At 41.6% G+C, this 27872-nt stretch overlaps 1 protein-coding gene across 1 annotated transcript; it reads left to right on the top strand.

The window, feature by feature from the left end:
* On the top strand, nucleotides 1-27067 carry rflnb (refilin B). The gene is made up of 3 exons (XM_043718339.2): nucleotides 1-517; nucleotides 20727-20836; nucleotides 22459-27067. The coding sequence occupies exons 1-3, from the start codon at nucleotides 302-304 to the stop codon at nucleotides 22790-22792; spliced, it is 660 nt and encodes a 219-aa protein (XP_043574274.1). The 5' UTR covers nucleotides 1-301; the 3' UTR covers nucleotides 22793-27067.
* The last annotated feature ends 805 nt before the right edge of the window (nucleotides 27068-27872 follow it).

Here is a 27872-nt window from a genome sequence, read left to right as displayed (position 1 = left end):
ATGAAATCTTTGAGCGGGCAGGAGTTTTGACTTTGGTGAGGCTTTAGCATTTACATACCAGCATTCAGGTCTGCGTGTGGGAGAGAGGGACAGACACACAGCTGACAGGGCAGAGTACCTTAGCAGTTAATAGTTGAATTCCAGGTTACTTTGTAGAACTTTATTATTATATAAAGAATTGCAGGCCACTGGACTTTTACTCTATCACAGTATTAATTTTGCAGGTTTTTAATTTAAAACACATTTATACACACAAGCGTATACGAGAGGTGTTTTGGTGCGAGATTATCGGAAAGCAGCGATGGTGGGTAGCCTGAGCCTGCAGGAGGTATCTGGTCCCCTAGTGGAGCCCAAGCGGCTGGGCGAGCGGGTCCTGGATAGTCCCGACTCCGGGCTTCCCCCCAGCCCCAGTCCCACGCCCAGCGTCTGGCTGCCGTCCCCGGGAGCTGCAGAGAACCGGCTGCTGGAGCAGGAAGACGTCGGTTTCCCGCTCAGAAGAGGACCGTCTCTACAAACGGTGGGTATAAACAGTGAACACCGGGGTGTGCAGGGAGATGGGGCTGATTTCGGTACAGATTCCAGCAGCGGCACTCCTTCCTCTCTCACCGTGTTTAACTGAGGGGCTGGTACTGCAGGTTGAAAATTCATTTGCAAGGATTTTTCCCCAAATGCTGATTGATGGCTTCATTATTAACGTTAATACAACTAAGTGGAATTAAAGCAAAGGCTGCTGAACCGGTTTCATTATATAAATGTCATTATTTTTAAGAAAATAATCTTGAAGTCGTGAACAAGGTGGATGTATCGTAGATTTAACATTTTTCAAAAATAAGCGGAGACTTAAATATTTTGTGAGAGTTGTTTGATCAGATTTTAGGAAGTGCTGTACCTTATTTTAAAATGCCTTTCCTCAATTTCGTTGTGGTTTGTGTGGATGGGGGATAGTTGGTGCCCATTGTGACTCAGTTTAAATGAAGAGTATGTTTTGAGAGAAGTACCATGGATCGAGCCTTGCCGTTTGTGGTGGCCGTGTATCTCGGAGGGGTCGCTGATTACTTTTCCTATCGTGGAGTTTATAAACTTCTTGCATTATGCAGTAGGAAGCTGGGAGGACTGCTGCGCGTAAAAAAAAAAATCTCTGGGCGAGCCGGCTGTAGCCTTTTGGAAAGGTGGTCACCGTATAGTTTCAATGTCAGAAGAGACTTTGTGTGTGTCTGTGGGGGCGGCGGGGTAGGGGTTTGCCTGTAATATGGGCTGGTGGGTAATGACAGGCGCTGCTGTGGGTTACTGCTCCTGGGTGCGTGCGTTATATTTCGCCAACAGCACACGTGTCACTTGCCAATTTATCAATGCATTGGATCTTGTCTCGAATCATGTCAAACCATAGCTGAATTAGAAATCTAGGCGGTTGGTGGTAAACGGAACGTTTTGTGCCGCATCGTGAATGTTAGTGACTCAGTTGGTCACTGGGGAGTTGCAACATGTTGTTCGTGTTTCTGTCAGTCATGAATCTGTGGACTTGCTTTCACCTCCTGGCCTCTCCCTTCAGCGGTTGTGAAACAGCCGCCCTCACAGAAACTGTGTGCTGGAGATCAGAGTCGAGGGTATGGTGCTGGAAAAGCACAGCCAGTCAGGAGCAGGAGAATCGACTTTTTTCAGGCAAAAGCCCTCCTTCACCGACCTGTTTGTTTCAAACCGGTTGACTCCGGCTTTCTGGTCTCTGAGACTGAGAGCAGCAGCTGAAACTGTGTTGATTTGAAAGATCTCCCATTATTCTGATCCATAATAAGAGCCAGCATGTCAAGATAAATTTGCCATACTCCTTACCAGACCAGAGGGCTGGTCTCTGGGAGAAACGGACAACTGATGGTGGTTTGACCAGAAGGGCACATGCCTTGGGCAAAGGGAGAGGTTGAGAAGGAGACTCCTTTTGTGGTGACCTCAGCGATGTGGGGTTTGAGCCCACACACTTTTGTCCTCACTCTACCTCACAAACCAGCGAGGCGAAAGTGAAGACTGCAGATGCTGGAGGTCAGAGTCAACATTAGTGGGGGGTGGGAGAAGACATGGAGTTAGTTTCCCAGTTTCCTTGGTAGCTGGTTTGTGAAGATTAGAGTGGTGCTGGAAAAGCACAGATCAGGCAGCATCCGACAAGCAGGAAAATCGATCTTTCAGGCAGGAGCCCTTCATCAGGGATTTTCCAGCACCATTCTAATCTTCACAAACCAGCTACCTCTAACTCCACCCCCCCCCCACTTGCCAAATCATGCGAAGAGCCAACATGAGAACAACTCAGGTTCTGCCGATCTACGTTATGATGCTACTTACCATTCTGCTTTCAAAATGCCAATTTTCCCCAGACAGTGGCTGCTATGGGCAAAGCTGCTTTGGGTTTTTTGAGGCAAGAGTCTCAATGTGTTGAGGGTTTTTTTGATTTTATTTTTACTGTGTCCTAATGCCTTGGTGTCCCTGCTGGAGGCTAAGCACCCAAAGTGTTGCTTGCTCACCTTTCAGTCTGTTTGTAACAGTTCCGGCCAGTTTGGGGAGGTTTGGAATGGAGCAGCGATTAACAAAGTGCAGTCTCCGTTTGTCTCTTATCCAGCTCAGATTGAGTTGGTTGAAAACACCCCCCCTGACTTTTTTCTAAAGACCTGAAAATGTTTGACCAGTCTGAATCCATTGTCAGGTGCAGAAATTCACCAAAGATCCTCAGACAGCATCTTCCAAATCCATGACCACATCCACCTAGAAGGACAAGGGCAGCAGATACATCGGAACACCACCACCTGCAAGTTCCCCTCCAACCACCTGACTTGGAAATATACTGCCGTTCCTTCAGTTGTTGGGTCAAAATCCTGGAATTGCCTCCCTACCGGCATTGTGGGTCACTTTCCAGCAAGTGGGATGCAGCAATTCAAGAAGGCAGCTCTTCACTACCTTCTCAAGGGCAACTAGGGATGGGCTATCAATGCTGGTCCAGCCAGCGATCTCAAGTCCCACAAATGAAAAAAGAATTTCCAAATGCATCTTGACCTCCAGTGTAGTCACTCTTCCTGAGAATCGATGAAATCAGATGAGGAGTGGGACATTCAGAACTCGAGCCTGCCCTACTATTCAACAAGATCATGGCTGATCTGCCCTAGGCCACAACTGTCTCTCCACAGCCCAAACTCCTCAATATTTCAAATAAACTATCCACCACCTCTTTAAACAGTACCATTGCTCTAGTCTCCACAACCTTCTGGATAGAAAATTCCAAATAACTGTTACCCTTAGAGATGAAATTCCTTTACATCTCAGTTTTAAACGAGTGTCCCTTTATTTTGTAACTACATCTCCCCCCCCCCCCCCCCCCTCAAGATTTGCCACCACCATTGGAAACATCTTTCCAACATCCACCCTGTCAAGCCCTCTCCGAATCTTGTATGTTTCAAAACAATCATCCTTAATCCTTTTAAATGTTATCTGGTTTCTAGCTGCTGTGGAGAATGGAGGAATTTACACCCCTTTGTGAAGAGTGATCCTCTGCAGTAGAATAGAACACTTTTGCTGTGTATGTGGTAATGTTGATGCACTGACTTGGAAAATTGTAGTTTTCAGGTTGTGACATCTTACATAATTTCCTTTTTTTTGTGGATGAAATTATTTTTACCCAGAGATCTGGTAACAGGAATCTGAGATTTTTGGAAAATATCCATCTCTACTATGGAGTATGAGCAGTAGCCCCTCACCATACCCCTAGGAGGGGCTCTTGGCTGATCTTATGGGAATGTTTTGTGCAGAATAGAGGTTGCTTGGTTATAAGACTTTCTTTTTTCCCTTTTACTTTCTGCTTCCCCCATTCAAAAATAAAAGATATTTAAGATCTCTTCTGTTTCAGTCAACTGGTGGATACAAGCTGTTGATTTCTTCAAAGGCTCCATTTAGCATACATGCTTACTAATATAGGTGCCAATAGGAAACTTTCTGGATCTGAATTTGTTATTGGGACACTGATTAGGTAAATGCTAATGTCTTGAGTTGTGTATTTTAAGTCTTTGAACTCAATGATAAGTCAACAATCTGACTTCTTCCATCCCACCACCACCACCTGATATTGCCATCTTCCCAACTAAGAGTCAGTTGTTGCTATGTTATGATGCACTGTTGTCAGCAGCTTCCCAAGTATCTGGTTCAAGTGGGCCTTTTCAGTGGGCTGGGACAGTGAGCCTTGGTGGTCAATTGATCTAAGGCTGTCATAGTTAAACCCAATCCATACCTCAACTAGAATCACTGGATAGTGATAGTAAGCAAGGGACCTAGTTTTTTCTCCTTTTTGCCTCAGCTGAAAGATTTGATCAAATTGTAATAGCCTGGCCACTGTCCTTATTACCAACTGGAAATTAAAACTTTCACTTTAGGTTAATGTAATCTGTCATGATCATGGAGTTATTGCAGCATAGAGGAAATTAATCTCATCCATCCATGCTGAAACTCGGTGTCTCAATGCTGTAGATGTTGCTCTTATATCATTGGAAGGGTATTTTGCAAACAGAATTCATATGCACATTGTCCATGTTTCAACTTAAATAGACAACAGTTAATCTGATTAATTTCTCAAGGCATCAATCGGTCTGGTATAAATATAAAAACTGCCAGTCATCATCTAACTGCATTCCCCATGGCAACAACTCTATCGATCAGAGTCCACTTACTAACCAAACAGCACTCGTGTACAGTTGGTGCCCTGTGCATTAGTATTCTTGTAAATGTCTTGAGTACAAGATTAAAACCTTTGACAAATTGCCTATTTTGTCAGCAGTGCCATTAGATAGTACTACAGTGCTGGCCTCCGGTCCTATGTAAAGCCTTTAAGACACTTCTTTAAAATCTACCTCCTTGAACATACTGTACTAATGTCTCTTGTTTTGTCAAACTTCATGTATAACGTTCGTGTGACGCACCTTGGGACAGTTTGCTATGCTGCAAGCCTGGGTTGTGCGATTTCTGCCTCCCTTCATGTGGTCAAGATAAAATGATGCACAATACTTTGCATTCGACTGATGAACCAGGAGCCAGCCTCATACAAAAACTTCTGTCTGTTTTCAATGGGTGTGTGTTTTGGTACCTTTGTGGAAAGCATAGTGAATCAAGGGCATGCTTCCTGAGTGTATCTAAAATAAAAGCCATTTGGATACAGAACTGGCTCAAAGGTACAAGACAGAGGGTTGTGGTGGGGGGTTGCTTTTCAGAATGAAGGCTTTTCGTCATTTATAGAAATAATTTGGATGCGAGCATAAGAGGTACGGTTAGTAAGTTTGCAGATGACACCAAAATTGGAGGTGTAGCGGACAGTGATGAAGGTTATCTCAGATTACAACAGGACCTTGCCCAGATGGGCCAATGCGCTGAGAAGTGGCAGGTGGAGTTTAATTTGGGTAAATGCGAGGTGCTGCATTTTGGGAAAGTAGATCTTAGCAGGACCTATACACTTAATGGTAAGGTCCTAGGGAGTGTTGCTGAACAAAGAGACCTTGGAGTGAAGGTTCATAGCTCCTTGAAGTGGAGTCGCAGGTAAATAGGATTGTAAAGGAGGCGCTTGGTATGCTTTCCTTTATTGGTCAGTATTGAGTACAGGTGTTGGGAGGTTATGTTGTGGCTGTACAGGACATTGGTTAGGCCACCATTGGAATATTGCATGCAGTTCTGGTCTCCTTCCTATGGGAAAGATGTTGTGAAACTTGAAAGGGTTCAGAAAAGATTTACAAGGATGTTGCCAGGGTTGGGGGACTTGAGCTATAGGGAGAGGCTGAACAGGCTGGGGCTGTTTTCCCTAGAGTGTCGGAGGCTGAAGGGTGACCTTATAGAGGTTTACAAAATTGAGGGGCATGAACAGGATAAATAGATGAAGTCCTTTCCCTGGGGTCAGGGAGTCCAGAACTAGAGGGCATAGGTTGAGGGTGAGAGGGGAAAGATATAAAAGAGACCTAAGGGGCAACATTTTCACATAGGGTGGTACATGTGTAGAAAGGGCTGCCAGAGGAAGTGGTGGAGGCTGGTACAATTGCAACATTAAAGAGGTATTCGGATGGGTATATGAATAGGAAGGGTTTGGAGGGATATGTGCTGGGTGCTGGCAGGTGGGACCAGATTAGATTGGGATATCTGGTCGGCATGGACGGGTTGGACCGAAGGGTCTCTTTCCATACTGTACATCTGACTCTAAAAGAAATTATATCTTTTAAAATCGAATGTGCTCTACCAGACTGAAACCAGAGTTAGGGTCTGCAATATTTTATTATGTTATTTCCCAGAGCTAAGCAAATGGAAGAATTACCTGGATGTCCAACTGCAAACAAAAAAAAGCTGAAACTCCGATCTGTACTGGATTGTTTATTTGAATCTGAATATTGACTGTGGCAGCAACCAGAATATAAACTAACAGCCAGTGAATTGCTATGAAAGTGTAACTTCTATGACTAAGAGGGAGGTTCGATCTCCGCTTTCGTCATATCCTTCCAGTATCTACAAATTCCCCTTTTCCCTAGTTTTTGGGAAATAGGAATTTGAATATTTACTTTGTTTGATCGCCTGTATTTGATCTAAATTGGCTTTAGATCTCTTGGCGACGTGACCCGGATAGAAAAATCGATTTGGTGTTTGTTCACTGTATCTACAAAGCACTGGGAGGGGACTAGCTGACTGTCCAGCACCTGATGTCCCTCGTGATCGTGATCCAAGTGTTGGGTATCACTTGGATGCCACAAGTCAGCAGCAGGACATTGGGTTGCAGCCCAGTCTATTTTTAATTTAATTTGTTCTTTTTCCTTTTAGGGCAGAGCTCCCCCATCTCCCCAACCACTACTGCCACCCCACCTTTTAATAAAATCCTGGCAATCCTTGTCCCTTGTTGACACTTCCTTCATGTGTAATCTAAATGGGTTGCATATTGAGAGATATTGGGGCAGAATGGATAAGATGAGTGGTATTACTCATTCTCTCGCACTGAATCTATAAAGGGGAAGAGAAATTCTGCCACTCTTTGTGAAGACCCATTTACCTAATTTTAACACCGTTTAAACACAATTGATTGTAAGTATGTTGTTTGGAATTTTGTCAAAACCCTGTGGTGTTGCTGTAGTACGAGCCATGTTATTTACAGTCAGATTTTGCTTCAATCCACTTCACTTTATTTCTACTTTGTTTCACAGACCTGTCTCTATCCCAGCGTTCTGTGGGCTATTTTGAATTTTGTTGAACTAGATCCATTGGTTCATACACTCACACAAAGTCACGATTGTTCAACTCTGAGGAACAGTCTTTCTGCCTGTTGAAACTTTTCTGTGTAACTTTATTTTTAATCCTCCCACACAGTCTTGAAAATGTTGCTTTTAAACTTGCTGAACACATTTGCCTTTTAAAAATTGTTGTCAAATACTTTATAAAGGTTTAGGAACACTCCCTGTGTAGTGGAATGCAAACGCCCAGGTATTTAAAGAGGGTGGAGATGTTTTGCCATTTCTTTGCAAGAGAGATTCCAGCTTTGATCAAAAGTGAAATTATTCTGCCAGTCTCGATCTGTTCACTGGCAGTGGAATTTAAGTTCTAATTGCTCAGCCCTGCCAATGTTCAATTTTGTCTGAGTAATTGTGAATCTTATTTGAGTGGTAAAGATTACCTCTAACAGATAAAAATCAAAGGGATGATTGAGAAACAAATCTTGCATGTGAATAGAGCACTTGCCATAATCTCAGAATTAAAGGATTTAGTCAGTCCATCATTGCAGATTGTCATTTAGTCCATTTGGTTAATACTGGCTCTCTGCCTGAGATCTTGCACATCCATCTAGGAAAGTAAACAAAAGGTGGCACCTCTGACAGACTAGCACTCCGTCAGTGCTCCAGTGGAATGTCATCTTGGTTTTGCAATCTAGAGTGGGAACTTGAACCCACAAGTTTCTGACTCAGAGGGAAGTGTGTTAACAATGAGGCCACAGTTCACTCCCAAAGAGAGAAAAGAGTATTAAATGTTGGTTGTCTTGCCAGTTTCGGTAACTGATACACCAGGACAGGAGAAACTTATGAAAAAAAAGTAGAAGTTTTGGATCTGCACCAGATTTAATAAGTTGAGTTGCCTTAACAAGGAAGTTGCTTTTATAGTATTTATTGATTCCAAGAGGTAATCTTGCTGTTTCAACTGACCATTTTGCTGTCATTGAATTCATTGTGAAATATGTTACCTTTGTGCAAATAACCTTGCTGGGGTGGCTCTTTGGTATCATTCCAGACTGTGCTAGTCTGTTGGGAACAATCCAGCAACTTGGAATACAGGGAATCTTTGTATATAATTTCTAATATTCCAGTTTTATAGAGCCCACTTGCCCTGCAAATTAGACCTATTAATTTAGTGAGTAATGCCTAGTTTCTTGATGCCCACACCACAAGTGCTCCCCCCCCCCCCCCCCCCCCCCCAAACCAATTCCTTTTTAAATGAATAGGATTGTGGAAGGTAATTTTGTTTTTCTTTCTTTAACTTTCCAATTTATTTCTGGGTCAGTTTAGAAGCAAGCTTGCTTATAGACTGTGTTTCCATGCTGTATGACTCTTTGGTCTAGCCAGTTCATGCTGAACATAATCCCAAACTAAACTAAACCCACCTGTCTGCTCCTGGCCCAGATCCCTCCAAATCTTTCCTATTCATGTGTCTATCCAAATGTCTTTTAAACATTAATTGTACCTGCATCCACCACTTCCTCAGGAAGCTCATTCCACACGTGAACCACCCTCTGTAAAATAATTTGCCTCTTAGTCTTTTTAAAATCTCTCTCCTCGCACCTTAGAAATATGCCTCCTCCTCTCATTATTGTATAAACTTCTATCAGGTCACCCCTCAACCTCCTGTGCTCCAGTGAAAAAGGTCCCAGTCTATCCAGCCTCTCTTTATAACTCAAACCTTCCCTACCCAGCAACATCCTGGTAAAACTCTTCTGAACCCTCTCCAGTTTGATAATATCCTTGCGATAACTGGGTGACCAGAACTGGACACATTATTCCAGGAGCGGCCTCATCAGTGTCCTGTACAACCTCAACATGACTTCCCAATTCTGACTGAACAATGAAGTGTGCCAAACATCTTTCTAACCACCCTGTGTATATGTATTGGAAACTTCAAAGAATTATATACCTGCACGCCTAGGTCCCTCTAACACTACCCAAGGCCTTGGGTAGTGTTTCCCCCTCTAACACTACCCAAGGCCTATCATTAATTGTATAAGCCCGACCTTTGTTTGTTTGCCCAAAATGCAATACCTCGCATTTATCCAGATTGAACTCCATCTGCCAATTTTCAGCCCATTGATCCATTTGATCAAGATCCTCCTGCAATCTTAGAAAACCTTCTTCATTATTTACTGTCACCAATTTTGATGTCATCTGCAACCTTACTAACCATGCCTTCTGTATCTTCATCAAAATTATTTATACAAATGACAAACATAAGAGGACCCAGAACTTATCCCTGTGGAACACTGGTCACAGGTCTCCTGTCTAAAAAGCAATTTCTCCACCATTACACACGTGTTGTTAAGCCAATTATATATCTAATTGGCAAGCTCACCCTGAATCCCATGTGACCCAACTTTACTAATTAGGCTGCCACATGGAACCTTCTCAAAGGCTTTACTAAAATCCAAATAAACAACATCTTCCACCCTGTCATCAGCAATCTTTTTGGTAACTTTCTCAAAAAAACTCCAAGTTTGTGGGACACGATTTTCCTTGCACAAAACCATGCTATCCCTAATTCATTATTGCCCCTCTAAATGTCCATAAATTCTATCTTTTGTAATCACTTCCAACAATTTTCTCACAACTGAAGTCGGACTTGCAGCTCTATAGTTCCCCAGTTTCTCGTTAAACCTTCCTTAAGCAAAGGTACAACATTAGCCACCCTCCAGTCATCAGGCACCTCACCCGTAGTTATAGATGATGCAAATATTTCTGCAAGGTGTCATAATTTCCCTTCCTTTCTTCCCACAATGTGCTGGGATACCTTAGATCTGGTCCCAGAGATTTATTCACCTTTATATTCTCTAAGACCTCCCAAACTACCTCTTCTGTACTATGAATGATTTTTAAAACATCGTTTATTTATCTGCATTCTCTATACTCCCATTTCTTTCTTTGTGTCGTAAAAACTGACATGAAATATTCACTTAGTATCTCTCCCATCTCCTGGTGTTCAACATAAAGATGACGACCTTGATCTTTAAGAGACCTTACCCTCTCTCTAGTTATCATCTTGCTTTTGAAGTGTTTGTAGAATATCTTTGGATTATCCTTAACCTTATCTGCTCTCTCCTCTTTGACCCAACATTCTTTATAATGAAGGAGAGATTCTATTGAACCAAGCTGTCTATATCTAAAATAATATTCTTTTATTCTTGACTAGAGCCTCCATATCTTTATTCAACCACTGTTCTTTAAGCTTACCAGCCTTATCCTTCACTCTAACAGGAACATAATGTCTCTGAACTCATCATCACACTCTTGAACGCCAACCACTTGTCAGAGTCCTTTTACCTGCAAACAGTACACTCCAATCAACTTTTGAAAGTTCTTGTCTTATTAAAATTTGTCTCACTCCAATTAAAAACTTTTTAACTTTTATGGAAGACTTTTCCTTTTCCATAACCATTTTGAAACTAATAGAATTATGATCTGAGTCATAAATTTGAAAATTCAAGCTTGGGTCAAGACTTCAGCCCATGATTTTGGCTAATATCCTCTTGTAGGGCTGAGCCATTATTCTCTGGAATGGGCATTAAACCGAGGTCTTTCATATCCACCCAGGACAAAGGTTCAGAGAAGAGCAAAACTGGTTGATCATCATTTTGCTTTTTTTTTGGGAGATTGCCACTTGTAACTTCCCTCCCTGTTTCACAAATAATGAAATGCTTTTGAGGAGCAGTCACAAATTATTGGCTGTACTCCTGTTCTGTGACCCAAGGTGCAGAGATGCCACTCCAATTGCTTGGCAGATGATGGTGGCTTTTACTTAACTTTCAAAGGATGATGCAATAATTAAGACACTGTCAGTCAATAGGAGATACCAAATATCAATTCATCCTGCCTCTCTAAAGCACGGTGTATTTTAGCATCAAAAGTCACTATACAATTGAAGGTTGTAAAACACTCCTGTAATTTTGGCCAACTTCAAACATTCAAAACACTAAGGAAGGGTTATTGGACCTGAAATGTTAACTCTGCTTTCCCTCCATAGATGCTGCCAGACCGGAGTTTTTCCAGCAATCTTTTGTTTTTCAGATTTCCAGCATCTGCAGATCTTTGGTTTTTCTTTACATTTTCAAACTTTCAAAACCTACCAAACATGTTAAGGTGGGGGGGCTGGTAGCTGCTGAACCCCAAGCCTTTGAGCACTCAAATAGAAATCAAAACCTCACTTGGAAGCTGAGTGTTTTCTAATTTTAAATGCAAGTATTTTTTCATTACTTTCTTACTGATTCCGTTTCCGACTGAGGTGGTGGTATGGTCCACTGGATTCTGAGCTATGGAAGCCATGCATCAAGGTTAAAACGGTCTCCAGTTTATTTCCCTACCCTTGATAGGGGGAAGTCTAATTTCCCCTTCTGCAGCAAGATGTGACAGTAATTCAGGACACGAGTTATAAGTTTGAAACAGTGTCTGCTGATGGTGCTCTCAATTATTGCAGTTTCTGAGTTGGGACTGGAAAGGACCTGACGTCTTGAAAGTTTTGAGGCAGATCTCGACGCCTGGACTTGCCCTTCTTTTCTCTCAGCATTTCCTTTTTGTAAATAAAAACAAATTCTGAATGCGAATGGCCCAGACTGTTCGGCCTCAACAGGGAGGGACCACAGCAGGAACCAAACGCAATGGGTGGTGATGGTGTTGCAATGTTGCTTAAAAGGAATCCATTTGAATTATTTGCCTAGAGCTAGGTGACAGTCCTCCAAATATCGATGCAACGTTTAGACAAAATGGAGCAGATGCAGGTACTGTTTTATGCCTGTGTGAGTAGCTGTTAGATGATACTTTAGTGATTGGGGGGAGTTGCTCCCATGAATTGAATGTTAAGACTTGTTTGCAGCTCTGGCACTGACTGTAAAACCGGGTAGTGGCTGCTTGATTGCAGACACTCTGCTTGTCTTTGGCAAGTGTGTAAAAACATTGTACTGATGTATTTTGATAACTTCCCCTTCTCAGCTGGGGAATTACCAAAGGAAGATTGAAGACCTTGCAGTTTAAAAGTGGGAGGGATGGGAGAAGTTCCATGGAAAATTAAGTGTGGATTCTACGCAAGATGATAGCCTCTGCATTTGTCAAACCAAAAGCAAATTTGGGTTGCCTTTATGATTTTTTTTTTTAAAGTTAGCAGTTCCAACTATGAATGGGTTTCTGTGTAAATATTGTCCTGACTGCTAGTGAGTGTTGCTTTTTCTGATGTATGATATTTTAGGATTGTACTTTAAATGGGAAATGATTTGTTTTGGAGGCTTTCGTGAAATATAATTATTCACGGAGCATATTCAAATTTTGCTTCTATTTCCTGATAAATTTGCATTGACAAATGAGATTCATTTATTGTGTGTTTGCTTTATCAAAATAGCACTCTGGGATTGGCAGCATAACATACTGTACTATTCTTTTAATTTTGTTACAGCTACTGAGAATTTACATGTTGCTCTTTAGGTTGGACGTGTGTTTTTAAAAAGGGCAACATGCCAAGTTTGTTTTACGAATGGTTATCGGATATGCGCGTGTTGGTTCTGTCGTGGAGTTAGCTGATCTGGAACTAATTTCTTCTCGTTTTTGATTCATATCTGCCTCATTCTTAACCGAGGAAGTCTTTGTGTGATCTAAACACTGCATTCTGAGCAGCTCCTGCAGTGAGAATTGCGATCAACGTTGTGTTTAAGTGGACTGTCTCTTGTCGGGAATTGGACTGCACTGGAGCTGGAGGAACTCTGAGGGAAAAGGGTACATGGCTACTAAAGGTGTCTGTTGACAACCTGATCGTCTTGCCAAACGTCCATAGGCTCATGATTTTTCAGAGGTGACTGGAAAGTACTGAGCAATTAGAATATCTGACCGAGTCTTCGATTATCATCTGCAAAAAAAAGGGCGATTTAAAGCCATAGCTGAGAGCACCCAAAGTTCAAACTGAGGGTTGGGCTTATATGGCCTGATCACTTTGGCTTCATGCAGTCTTCATTCTTAACAAAACATGTGGGTTTAGATCAGAGTGGTGCTGGAAAAGCACAGCAGGTCAGGCAGCATCCGAGGAGCAGGAAATCGATGTTTCAGGAATGGAGGCAGGGAGCCTCCAGGGTGGAGAGATGTGCAGATTGTTTGGTTTAAATTCAAGTGAACTGTCCTTTAGGACTAAATCTCCTGTTGTAAGCTCAAATTCATATTTGGAAAATGTAATCCACCTCCTCGGATGCTGCCTGACCTGTGCTCTTCCAGCACCATACTCCCGACTCTAATCTCCAGACTCGAATTCAAGTGTTTCTTGAGGTACGCATTCTGCTCCATTTCTCATGTGGGCGAAAGTGAGTACTGTAGGTGCTGGAGACTAGAGTCAAGAATATGGTGCTGGAAGAGCACAGGTCAGGCAGCATCTGAGGAGGAGGAAAATCGACGTTTCAGGCAAAAGTCCTTCTCGTGTAGTTTGTTGAACAATCACTTCATAAAGCAAAGTGCACTAATTTGGTGACTGAAAGGGCCCAAGGTTTTGCAGCCCACGTGTTTAATGGAGAGTCCTGAGAAAAGTCAGTGCTGATTTCAACCAGTTGAGATTGTGGCTGTTAAAACTGACCATTGTAACTTTGAGTTAGAAAAGCGAGGAACACAGTGGATTCTTTCTTGCAGTCGGGTATTCATGCAGAACATGTCCATGTGGCTCTTTCAACAATGTTGAAAAGCTGCCAATTCTCGACATGGGCTTATGTACCAAGTGATTGTCAATCGCTTTGTTACCTCACCTAAACAATCTAAACGCATTTTCTTTGCCTTAGTCCCATCCCCCAACCCAGACAGCAAAGTGTCAAAGATAATGTGTCACGTATCATATATTCCACGGTTAAAGGAATAGCCTGCATGTGACAGTGTACACTAGTTCAGTACTGTGAGGTTTTGTTCCTTTTCTGCTCCCCACCAGTTATTGTTTGCTGCTAATCCCCTCTGGGATCTTGTCTAATTCCAATGTACAATTTTCATGAGTGCTGTTATCTAGTAGTAACACTTAATGTCCTGATACACACGAGGGGTGAGTTTTCAGTGTCCCTGCTGAACCTGATTAGTCCTCACCCAACAATTTCAGGTGTGGTTTTCTAGCAAGTGGGAGGTGTGAAATCATTAAATAGCAATCAGTGGAAATCTTCTGTTCCTCCCCCTCCCCTGAAATCAAGGGCGCTGGGGGTCATATGTTACTCTTGTCACTGCCCGAGGCAAATGTCATCGAGCTCCCTTGCGGGCAGGGAATTCAATCTGTATTCTGGTTTGAGGTCCCTAAACTTCTCTCTACCCCCGTCTCTCTCTCTGTGTGTGTGTGTGTGTGTAACTCTCCATTATTCAAGGCAAAAGTGGGGACTGCAGATGCTGGAAACATTCTTCATCCAACTCAATTTTTGGTTTCACTTTTAAAAGATTTGATGGAACCCAACTTGGATTTTTCTCTCCATTTTGTCTTCAGGTATGGTTAACTAACCAGTTCCTTGATGAAACGATTGGTAAATTTAAAACATAATTTCTTTAATTCCCTTTTTTATTTTTCTCCATTTGAGTAGTTTTAAGTGGATGATTTGAATTGGCAAACCGTGAAAAGGCAAGTACGGCAATCAGTCCTTTGGGGTAGTTCCACTGCAATGCAGGAGGCCACATATACACACGTGGATTAGTGGTGCTGGAAGAGCACAGCAGTTCAGGCAGCATCTGAGGAGCAGGAAAATCAACGTTTCGGGCAAAAGCCCTTCATCTGGAATACAGGCAGAGAGCCTGAAGGATGGAGAGATAAGTGAGAGGAGGGTTGGGATGGGGAGAAAGTAGCATAGAGTACCTGGGAGTTGCAGTGGGAGAGGGACTCTCTGAGATTCTTGTAGAGAGAGGAGGAAAACTTCTTCAAGGCAGGCATCCTTGCACTTCTTTCCAACCACCACCCAAAAAACATGTCTCCTTCTTAGTTGACTGTTTGTCAGGATGTAATTTTGCTGTCAGACCCACAGTATAATGGAGAGCTGTAATACCACCATGAAGTGGGAGGTGCAGTGATAGAGGTTAAAATATGCATTCATGGGAATCTGTTTCCGTAGTTTATTTTCAGTCGAGCATATTAAATACCATCTTATTAGCTTTCAATTGGATCTCCAAAAGTTGTTACTCAGTAAACATACAGCTACTGTAATGTGGAATCCATAATTTGGCTTAAACTTTTTGACTTTTTGAAGGTGTTGTCTGCTTGGATGTGCATTGTTCAACACGTGGCTGAAAGTACTCCCTGATCCAATACTACCAAAACCAGATTAGCTACACATTCATCCCTCTTTGGGATGCTGTTGGTACTGACTGCCTACATAAGTATTTCAAAAATTGACTTCTGTGAAGTAGTCTCAAATGTTTTGTACTCGTAGGGCACTGTAGATGAGGGCATGTTTTATAATGTGTGAGGTCACTTGATTTTCTTCATGCTCTGTTTTCTTCAAATCTCCTGAACCATTCCACTTTCCAATAAATTTCTCCTTGAAGGGAGTGAGCAGTTTATTGGGATATTTATAGAAAAATATAATTGAGACAAAGATGAACACAGATTGTGTCATGAAGTCATACGATACAGGAGCATTATCCTGATTATCGTTAAGACTGGAAGAGCTTTTGCAAAGACCAGGTCTAGTTCTTCCTCCCCCTGGGAAGGAGATGCAGGGATGAAATATGTGGAAAAATAGAATTTTAAAAAATCATCACAGGCTGTTTGAATAGACTAAACAAATAACCGGAACTGAAGCTGTCCCAGAACTGCTTGCCTAATGCTGCAGTTGGCCACAGTGTTTCAACATATAGTTGCCCGGGCAGTTTGTAGTGTGGCTGGCTTTGTAAAGCATCCTGTTAAGAAGAGGGGAAGATTTTTAAGCTCGAGACCAGTTTTTTAAAAACCATTTTAGAGTTAAGTGCTACAGTAATCTTGGGGAAAGTTCAAACATTGGGTGCCTCAGATGGCCTTAAATTGATGGATCACTAATTGTGAAGCCAGTGGAAATTTTTATGCAAGATTGTGGTTAAAGGAGTGATGTTGCCTAATTTCCTGATATCTTCAATTATTTCATATAGGAAAGCCAACCATAACCTCTGTACCATCTTTCCACCCTTATTCATTGCATTAAATGGGTGCAATGATTTGGGACTGCACTTTTGCTAATTGGAATAATTTCTCCAACTTCCACCCCATCGTTCTACCATCAAGGTTTACTGAAGTTGTTCTCTGAATTTATCTTTCCCATTCTATGAACAGGTTTCCACACTCTTCCATTTTGTAAATGTAGAACCTAAATATCTCTAATCTTCCCTTCTGTATAGGGAGACAAAAATGCCAGTTTATAAGTTTTTACATACTCCATGCATTGAAATGTGACAGCCATTTTTTGAAATTATTTCTTCCCACCCTGACAGTGAGTATGTACTGAAACTGCATGCAGTCCTGGTACAGATCTTCAGTTCCAGTTACTTTTTTCCTCTCTTTATTCTAAATGCGTGTAATCAAGCTTTTTTTAAAGTTTAGCTCTTTTTTTTTTCCTCTCTTTCCATCCCTGTAAGGGTACAGAAGATTTGTAAATTTAAGTGAACACCCTTTGCCCAGTTAGCTGCCTTTCTAGTCAACACCTGGAGAACGTATAATACGCATTACTAAGCCTCAAACTGGTTATGGACAGCATGTGTGTATTCTGGTAACTGACATTTTCCGCACTTCAGATTATTAGCTAGAGTCATAGAGCCGTAGAGATGTACAGCATGAAAACAGACCCTTCAGTCCAACCCGTCCATGCCCACCAGACATTCCAACCCAATCTAGTCCCACCTACCAGCACCCAGCACATATCCCTCCAAACCCTTCCTATTCATATACCCATCCAAATGTCTCTTAAATGTTGCAATTGTACCAGACTCCACCACATTCTCTGACAGCTCATTCCATACCCGTACCACTCTCTGCGTGAAAAAATTGCCCCTTATGTATCTTTTATATCTTTCCCCTCTCATCCTCAACCTATGCCCTCTAGTTCTGGACTCTGGACTCCCCGGGAAAAAACTTTGTTTATTTATCCTATCCATGCCCCTCATAATTTTATAAACCTCTATAAGGTCACCCCTCAGTCTCCGACACTCCAGGGAAAACAGCCCCAGCCTGTTCAGCCTCTCGTTGTAGCTCATATCCTCCAACCCTGGCAACATCCTTGTAAATCTTTTCTGAACCCTTTCAAGTTTCACATCTTTCTGATAGGAAGGAGACCAGAATTATACGCAATATTCCAACAATGGTCTAACCAATGTCCTGTACAGCCGCAACATGACCTCCCAACTCCTGTGCTCAGTACACTGACCAATAAAGGAAAGCATACCAAACGCCGCCTTCACTATCCTATCTATCTGCGACTCCACTTTCAAGGAGCTATGAACCTGCACTCCAAGGTCTCTTTGTTGAGCAACACTCCCTAGGACCTTTCCATTAAGTGCATAAGTCCTGCTAAGAGTTGCTTTCCCAAGATGCAGCACCTTGCATTTATCTGAATTAAACTCCATCTGCTACTTCTCAGCACATTGGCCCATCTGGTCCAGATCCTGTTGTAATCTGAGGTAACCCTCTTTGCTGTCCACTACACCTCCAATTTTGATGTCATCTGCAAATTACTAATTGTACCTCTTATGCTCACACCCAAATCATTTATGTTAATGACAAAAAGTAGAGGGCCCAGCACCGATCCTTGTGGCACTCCACTGGTCACAGGCCTCCAGTCTGAAAAACAACCCTCCACCACCACCATCCTCTGTCTTCTAAGAAACTTTTGTTGAGTTTCCTATTTGTCAGCCCAAAGCATGGTGAGATGTAACCCCCTATTTCTTGTTTGAAGAGGGGGGAGAAAGCACCACTTATTTAATTATCAACATTTAGAAACAACCAGCAGCAAAGTGGCTTACACAGGTCCCTATGGAGGTAGCTTGACAACTCTGCATGTAGTTGAATACTGGAACTTAGTAATTAAGGGGAAATTCAAGGGTAGCTGTTTTTGTCTTGAGAAACCGCTTTTGAATTAAGTTAATAGTGTATTGTCAGTGAGTGAATACAGAGGGGATGGGTGGAAAATTACATGGACTGGCAATTATCGTCACAGCCTGACAGTCCTTACAAGGCAACCTGCCTTGTGCAATCGATTATTGTTGTGTGTGGATATAAAAGATTAATGTTTTTACGGCCTGTGAAAATTTAGAATGGTTAGAGTTTTTGGCACTAATTGCTTGATCTCTTTATAAAACAAGGGAATGGCAGACATGGGCAGTGAAACAAGAAAATGCTGGCATTTCAGACCTCCCGCTTTTAACAGATTTGCACAATCTGCCTATTGGGACTTGACACACATTTACTTACCTAGTTCAGTCACAGGGTAAAAACAATGACTGCAGATGCTGGAAAGCAGATTCTGGATTAGTGGTGCTGGAAGAGAACAGCAGTTCAGGCAGCATCCGAGGAGCAGTAAAATTGACGTTTTGGGCAAAAGTTCAGTGACAGCCAACCTCATGGAAATGTGAGTTGAATACTTGAGACAAAAGCAGATGGGTGGAGGTGTGATTGCTCAATAGAAATAGGGAATGAAAACCTCCATATATAAATATTGTGGGACTCCTGTGAAGGAGCAAGAAAGCAAAACCATACACACACACAAAAAGCATGCACTCTGCAAAAACTGCTTGATGATGGTTTTCATGTGTTTTCACCTTTCCCAAGCCTCCCTCAGAAGTTTGGGCTGGAGAAAGCTGTAAGTGTCTCCTCACTGGCTTGTGAATTTAGACCATTCAGTTGCTCAGTTGGTAGCATACCCACTCCTCCTCTGAGTCATGAGGTTGTCGGTTCAGGCCCCACTCCAGTTACTTGTAATCTAGTACAGTACTGAAGGAGTGTTGCACCGTTGTGGGTGCTGTCTTTTGGATAAGATATTAAAGTCAAGGCTCTGCCTGCCCTCTGGTGGTAAAGGATCCCATGACACCAGTTCAAAGACCAGCAAAGGAGTTCTTGGAAGCATTTTGAAGTTCATTTCCCAATCAACATCTCAAAAAGAGACTGTCCAGTTATTATCACATGACTGTTTGTTGTGCCCAAATTCAGTCTTGTTTCCACATTACAATAGTGACCACACTTGCTTTATTAGCTTTAGTGTTTTAGGACATCTAATAGAACAGATCTCAGCTGGGTACACATGTGGCACTACAAACTCACTCTACGCTTGTAGTAAATGCAGTCTCGATAACAATAAATCACAGGAAACAGTCGGCAAAAGATCTGCCCGTACATCAGAATACACTTTTGGAAATTGCAAAATATCACGTAAACAGGATTTTCAAAGGGTGATGAGCCCTAGGTCATCCTTAGATTCCAGTGGTAGTGCTTGTACTGTTTATCTGGTGCTTGGGTCCTCTTTCCCTCTTGAGCGCACAGTAAGATGTTAACTCCCATTTAAGTTTTGTTTCATATCCAGTAATTTGATGGTGAATGATAGCAGCTCATGAACAAGGTTTACTCTTGGGGGGGGTTGGGCGAACACTCAATTCTATAAAATTCATCTGCTTCCCAAAATAATTGATTCAAACGTCACTGTCTATATTAAAACTATTAATAAAACCTGACCAGCTGCTTGTCACTTGTCTGATAGAAGCTATCAGCCCAAAATGTTAACTTGTTTTGTTTTTCTCTCTCTACCACTACTATCTCACTTATTGAGTGTTTGGATACCAGTTTTGCAACATTGGCATTCATTCACTAACTTGTCTCTGGTGGCAAGTATGTGGTCACAGCAGCATTTGACTATCTCTGGCTAATGCCATCTCACTTTCTGTCCTAGGATTTGTATTGATCTATCTATCACTGGGATTCTGTTCCTTGTGGACATTGGAGCAGGAGAATGGAATTTTTTTCAGCATTTTAAAATACAGTTGACAGCTGGTTCAGCTGCAGGACTAGAGCTGAGTTGCATTGACTGCACCTTACACCTCTTTACTATCCATTACTAATGTGTCAGTTCAGAAGGCTGTCATCATGGTTGGCCACACTCTTCCTCTTGATGGAGACAAATTCACAAGTTTCAAGTACATTTCTATTCTTGGAACTCAAACAACTAATTGGTTTTGACGTCAACTGGTTGTAAACACAGCTGTTGGTCTCTGAAAGGAGGTGCTTGATTTAAAAACAAATGTTCAGTTTGTAATGCTGGGGGTACTGATTTACTGTCTTACTGATTTACCACACCACTTGTATTCCAAATCTCAGTTAAGGTTCAGCAAATTTTGAGATTTTATCCCCCTCCAGGAATGGAGTTTGCTGCTTTTCAAATACCATGAGTTTCACGATACTCAATTGAAGACTGCCTTTGGAGCTGAGGTTCATAAGGCTGCATTGTCCACACTAAACTCTCAAAGCTTACATCTTTTGCCATTTGTTTTTTGTTGCAGGACGCTCCAGTTACTTCCTCTTTCCTAATCACAGGGTTTGGGCCAAGGCTGCAGCCATCGTCATTTGGAGAAGGTGTTGAAGTGGACCCTTTGCCACCGAAGGAGATTAGGTAAATAATATGACGCTTGGTGCTAGAGTTGCGAGATGTTTTGGGCTTTTTTTTCCCCAGTGGTAAAATGGGAAAAAAATTGTAATTGAGCAATACAAATTTTGCTTCCTCTTACCTTTATAAAAATCCATGTTGGGATTATTATGGACTGATAAATGGAGCCGGCACCATGAGCAAATTCGCCATATCCCATTTCTGCACTGTACCCCCAGCATTACAAACTGAACATTTTCTAGATGTTTTTGTTAAATCGGTATGACTGACTGTACGCTCTCAAAACCAGATTGGTTGTTTTTAACCTATTTTTCTAATCAACCTGGTCAGAGTTATTACATATCTCTGGAGAAAGTGGGACTTGAACCCAGGCTTTCATTACACCTCAAACTCCTGGCAGCAATGGGTTCCCTTGTCACCCAAACTTTATTGCTAGCTATCTTGTAATAAAATGTGGCAGGCTGTTCCTGTTACATTGCTATATGTAAGTCTTCTGGGTAAAATTTCAGTTGGGTCCCTGGTTAGCTCCATTTTAAAAGGAATAAGTGTGCTCCTGCTATGTTTCCCACTTTACTAGATATTTTTAACAAATGACTTGGATCAAGTGTTTTTGCCCTTTTGCCCCTAGGCTGGTCAACCAGCCAGCAGCTTGACCTCTAACCCCCTCACTCCTTTTATAAGTTGGTTACATAGGGCTGACAAATTGGTTGCTGCATCCCTCCCCCCTCATTCTTTGAGACTAACTGCTCCTGAAGTCTCAAACTGGGTATTCCAATACCTACAGTGTTTATTTGCTGGGATATCTTTATGATTCCCATTGTCCTTTGATTGACAGATACTTCCTTTTCACACCAGGACTTGGAACAAATCTTAACTAGAAGGTCAAATTCTAAAGCAAGATATTTGTGTGTGACATTTTGTTAAAATGTTTGGTGGACTGTAAGCTGCTCTTCCTGAACTGGCCTTGCAAGTTCTATCCAAGTACAGTAGCGTCTCGACATATGAACGACCCCGTTCATACACAAATCAGTTTACGAATAGGATTGTACGTAAAATTTTGCTTCAACGTACGTACGAAATTCAAGGTACGAATGCAAAAAGCCCGTGTGCGACCACGTGGTTTCATTGTTCTGCTTTGCTACGCGCTTGTTGAACGCAAAAGCTCTTGGGCCCCGCATGATCTCATTCAGTTCGTCTTTGGCGCACGCGCTGTGAATAACCGTCCAAGCATTCTTACACTATCCGAACAATGGGAAAAATTGATTCAGTTCGCGAACTTTTCGGTTCGCGAACCGGGTCCTGGAATGGATTAAGTTCCTAAGTCGAGGCACTACTGTAGTCACAAATGTATTTTCTGATGATTTTAGATTTGCCATTCATGGGTCATCGAATTGAAACACTATCCCCCCCCCCCCCCCCCCCGCCTAAATAGATTGTGCCTTGGAGAGCTTTGTAAGAAATAGAAACAAGCATGTTTGATTCCCCAATAGTCGAATTCCTCGGTAGTAACATCCTGGCTATTTCCTCTAGGCTACCATCCAGTGTAAGACTCTTGTGATTTGGCATGCTGGTTTTGTATAGGAAAGTTAATGTTTTGAATAAAAGGTGCCTTGTCTGCATGTTCCCAGGTACACCTCCTCTGTGAAATACGATTCGGACCGACACTATGTCAACAATGTACTCCTCCAGCACACACTGGGTGTTGATTCCTGCAGCCAGACAGTCATCTGCGTTCCCAATTGCACATGGCGGAACTACAAGACGGAGCTGAGATTTGAGCCGCAACACAAACCGTGGAGGTTCCGCAGCACTATCATTGTGTACCCAAAGTATGCAAAGACAGTCTATACAACCACTGTGGATTACAACTGCAGAAAAGCAGCACGGAAATTCTTGTCCAGTGTGGAACTTGAAGCCACAGATTACAATGGCAGTGAAATGGTGTTCCAGGATAGCCAGTGACTTGACTTAACCACAGCCTGTGTTTTTTTTCTTCGAAAGAGGATTTTTAAAAAAGTTTAACTTTTTAGACTCTTCAAAAAAAGCTTCTGAATCTCTTCAATACTGTATTTTTTTTGCTCCTTGCAACATAGCCTACATTGTGTTTCTTTTTTAATCGCACAATAAAGTTTAGGAATTTCCTTTTAGAGATTTTATTGCCATTAATATGTATAAGACGGGAATAGATTAAGGAAGCAAAACACACACAACCAATTGTGGTATTAATTGTTTTAACATGCACAGGCTGGAGATGGGTGTTGAGGTGCAATGTCTCAGCTGTTACCCATTTACTGGGAGCCTGTTTCAGTCTCTGGCAGAATGGGTGCTTGGTTCCTGAAGCTCTGTTGGGAAGGAGTCGAGCTTGGCTGTGTCTGGTCACGACCAGCCTACACAGAGACTGGAGATGCTGAAGGCTTTGCTTTCATTTTGGGTATGAGACTGGGGTTGCAGGCAAAAGACTGTAAATGTGAACCTGAGGAAATATCACTGCATGCATCAATTTGTTCTAATCAATACATAAAAATATTTCCTGTGCATTTGATACATGTGTAAATAATGGTAAATGCTGTATTTGAAACATGGATTAATTCATTTGAAGTACAATTAGCAGTGTAAGGTTTGGAATAGGTAAACCTGAGGTATATTGGAATTAATTTCTCCTACACTGTGAAAAATCAAACAATTGCCATTGGGTTGCAATGTGGAATCTTTTAGATCTTTTTCTAGTTTGTCTCATGCTAGAATGAGAGTTTGTACAAATGAAGTACACACTGGTAACCACATTTTTTGTGAAAGTATTACTGTGGGCCTCTGTTCAATGAAGAACAATTCCCCTATGGTCCAACTGAAATTTAAATGTAGTAGGACTTAGTTTTGAAATGTACTAATTGCCTGGTAAATGGTAACATCATCCCATATTTGCTTATATTAAACAATTTCATTTTACCTTTATCTTCGCCTCCCTCCACCCCCGCCCCACCCCTTAATCCTCTTAACAAGTGTGAAAACTACATGGCTGTTGTATGACAAAAGGAGTTATTCTCCTGATTAGAATTGAGTAGTCAAACCAGATGGATGCAGATGAGAGCTTCATTCTCTCCTTGCTATCAAGACATCTGCTTGCTCCTCGAATGAGTCTTGCTGACACTGGACCATTACCTACCTGCACCATTCATTAAGCAACTTTCTGACCTGCTAGAATTTACCTTTAATTTATATCAGGCATTACCCCCTCATCCTACTTTTGTGGTTTATTCTCATTGTGATTAAAATGAGTCAAATGATGTTAAAGCAGAGAATTTACTCTACGAAACTGAACATGATAAAATTTTATGGTTTGAAAAGAAAAAGTAATTATCTTGCGTGATCAATCATCAACTGCCGATCACGAAGCTGTCCAATTCAAATAGATCTGATTTTTTTAAAACTTGGAATTAACAAATCAGTGGTGGTAAAGTGAGTGATTGTAAAAGGTTGCATGAAAACAAGATTTCCAGTTTGATTTTGGGCGGGAGATGGACTGTTCCTTTAAGACACATTGGCTATTAGCATTGAAGGAAAATCAAGTTTAATATTACCAGATTGTTCCATCTCCAGTTGGAAGATAGGGTATTTGGTATATTTCACAGTCAGTTTTGTTTTGGGAAGGTGAGGGAAGAAGGGAGAATTGCGAAGGGTTCAGCCACTTTAAAACTGCTCAAGCACTTGTAATTTTTAGAAAGGTACTAATGAGAATGCTTCCTATTTCTTCCTTTTTTTTTTGGAGGGGTTAAAAAGACCAAAGAAGGAAGATTTTTCTAACGCACTTGTCTAGAATGTGGTTCAACAAATGTTTGCACAAATACACCAGGTTAGTCAAAGCAGTTTTAAGAAACAATCTGTAGAGGTCTTGCTTTTATAGCTGGCTCAATAAATGTGGAATATTTTAATATATCTGCATTCATGTGATTATTAAAGTTACTAGGTTAAGATTGCCAGAGACCATTGATTTTTGGGCCTTTGTGTTTTAGAAGGTAACTTTTTCAGGCCTCTGAATGGAGTTTGAGTTTGACGCTGCTTCAAGGTGGCACTGAGAAGGTCAATTTAACCCAGTTGAACAGTGACTTAGATGCACAGTGTAACCAACTGCAATCGTTTCAAGTTTGCACACGTACTTGACAAATATGTTGCATTCTAAATACCTGACACCTGACTAGGCTTTACAGCAATGATTTAAGTGGGTGGGGAAAGACATGATTCTGGCATCTTGGCGAAATGTGACACTTGTCCTGAAATAGTTCAGATAATCCGTGAAACAGATCAGCTCTGCTCATGCACATTTGGTAATTGAAATGGACTAGATACATTAACCCTGTTTTAAGAGGGCATGGTTATTTAACAATGAATTCGGTAGTCTCTTCCACTTGCAGAATTCTGAATAGATATTGTTTTTATTAAAAACTGGATTTTAATTGGACTTTGAAGCAGTAGAAATATGTACAACTTTGCAAATCAGCACAACGTAGGTATTTCCCAAGCTTTGGACTCACATTTACACTGAAATTTTGGAAGTAATTTTCTCAAACCTACAGCATCCAATTTAATTTTTAAAAGTCATTATTAGGGTAAAATCTCAAATGTGCAGGTTATAATGTGTTGAGTAACACATACCATTTTACCATTCAAATCCAATGGCTATGTCACTTTACAACTGTTTCAGCTACAATAGATTGGAAAAGTGAGAACCCACCAAAATATATCAATTCTATTTTGTTGTTTTTAGCCAACACTCCTTAATGCACATCATGGCTCCATTTCCTTTGCTCAACTCAGCCCTCCTGACTGTCTCAGTGAATATTTCATATTTGCCAGTTTTATGCCATAGGCTTATCAGTCTTTAGATTGTGGCTGCAAGACCATGTTGAGGATGTGATTTTGCAATCTTGCAAAACTGTCCATTTTTATTTGTTCACAAATTTCTTTGGAGGATTTTTGATGGCGGTATATAGGATGTTATGGTTGTAGGTTTGCTTGCTGAGGTGAAAGGTTCATTTTCATGAACATTTCATGAAAATGGACCTTCCAGCTCAGTGAGCAAGCCTACATCCAGAACCTCTACCTGAGCTACAAATCTTCTCAAATCTCATTAGTAGGATGTTATTTTGGAAGAGGTAGATGAGGAAAAGATGTTCAGTGATGGTATGAGGATGAATGGACATACTCTTAAGATTTCAGGACTATGGGAGGAATAAACTGTTTGCACAGTGATCGCAAATAACTTGTGACTGCTGCTGATGACGGGTAACAGAATAGAGTAGGGCTTGCAAGGCTATTGATGTATAGTAGAATAGTAGGATGAGCTGGATTGCTCTAGAGAGCCAGAATGGACTTGAGCCAAATGGCCCCTGCGCTGTCTTGAATCTGACGTTTTTGTAGGAAGGTGGGATGTTGCAATGATGCCCCAAGTAACTGTTTTTCACAATGTTTTGCATTTGGCTAAAGGTACATTTCTACCCAAGGATATATAGGTTCAGCATCAGACTTCCCTTTTTTCAAATGTTGTATTGCATGATCTGTAGTAGCATAGTTCTGCCAGAAAATGGGTTTAACATTGCTTCAATGTGCAGATTTAAGCAGAGGAAGAACGTTAAAGTGAGCAAACTTGATTTTAGCTCAGTAACTGCAATTTAAATCACACTTGTCTATCAGATGAAACTGTTGTAAGAGTCATGCTACTAGTCCTTTCTCTAGTATAACCTAATGTGATGCACTTTATAGGTGGAGATTTGAAAGTGTGCTACACACCCTCTCTATAAACATTAAATGGTTAGTTATAGAATGGCTTCATTGTATTAGTTTGGATTAAAGTTCAAATACTGTGAAAGCCATATGCCAGGAATAGCATTCCACAACATGAGGAATTTGAGAGGCTGAGTGATGTTAGTAGTAATGTTTTGCATTCTTTTATTCCATTCTCACTTCTTGATCCTAAAGGTTAAAGAGTTGACTGTGTCTAAAACACTATAGCCCCTCTTCCTTGAATATGATTAAAACTGATAATTGGTAGTTGACATTTTCTGCTACAGTAATCTGTTTAGTGATCTGTCACTCGTTTAATCTTGTGATATCAGAACATTCTTTAACCTGACATCGATATATTTTGATAACTTTTTTAAAAAAAAAGCTTTTGTATTGTTGAACTTTTGATTTGAAAAGGGTGTGAATAACAAATTAAAACAAAATGGCTCATACCGGAAATGTGTTGTATTAATATGCTGATTTTATATTTTGCATCAAATTTCCCTCTATTTACTGAAATAGATATCTTTTTGGGGTAGTGTAGCACCAGAACGTGGATGTGGGTGTGAGTGTTCAAAGCTGTACAAACTTCCAGATCTTGGCTGTACCATCAGAACTTATTAACACATGCAACGAGTTAAATTGGGCATAAAATTAGTTTGAGACCACCCTTGTTCCTCCTGAGAACTAAGAGGAGAAAGTAAGGACTGCAGATGCTGGAGATCAGAGCTGAAAATGTGTTGCTGGAAAAGCACAGCAGGTCAGGCAGCATCCAAGGAACAGGGGAATCGACGTTTCGGGCATAAGCCCTTCTTCAGGAATGAGGAAAGTATGCCCAGCAGGCTAAGATAAAAGGTAGGGAGGAGGGACTAGGGGGAGGGGCGTTGGAAATGCGATAGGTGGAAGGAGGTCAAGGTGAGGGTGATAGGCTGGAGTGGGGTGGGGGTGGAGAGGTCAGGAAGAAGATTGCAGGTTAGGAAGGTGGTGCTGAGTTCGAGGGATTTGACTGAGACAAGGTGGGGGGGGAAGGGAAATGAGGAAACTGGAGAAATCTGAGTTCATCCCTTGTGGTTGGAGGGTTCCCAGGCAGAAGATGAGGCACTCTTCCTCCAACCGTGTGTTGCTATGGTCTGGCGATGGAGGAGTCCAAGGGCCTGCATGTCCTTGGTGGAGTGGGAGGGGGGGGGGGGGGGGGAGTTGAAGTGTTGAGCCACGGGGTGGTTGGGTTGGTTGGTCCGGGTGTCCCAGAGGTGTTCTCTGAACC

Source organism: Chiloscyllium plagiosum, unplaced genomic scaffold (assembly GCF_037043375.1).
Source record: "Chiloscyllium plagiosum isolate Xiang-an unplaced genomic scaffold, Cpla_swu_hap1 HiC_scaffold_31, whole genome shotgun sequence".
NCBI classification, from domain to species: Eukaryota; Metazoa; Chordata; class Chondrichthyes; order Orectolobiformes; family Hemiscylliidae; genus Chiloscyllium; species Chiloscyllium plagiosum.
Note: the sequence above shows the minus strand (reverse complement) of the source record. Positions and strands in the feature narration are given on the sequence as shown.

What these genes read in the sequence shown, in the direction of transcription:
- rflnb (XM_043718339.2), top strand. Translation starts at nt 302, where the DNA reads ATGGTGGGTAGCCTGAGCCTGCAGGAGGTATCTGGTCCCCTAGTGGAG. An exon ending in GAGGACCGTCTCTACAAACG is followed by an intron (nt 518 to 20,726) that starts GTGGGTATAAAC and finishes TTTTTGTTGCAG; the next exon opens with GACGCTCCAGTTACTTCCTC. An exon ending in TTGCCACCGAAGGAGATTAG is followed by an intron (nt 20,837 to 22,458) that starts GTAAATAATATG and finishes GCATGTTCCCAG; the next exon opens with GTACACCTCCTCTGTGAAAT.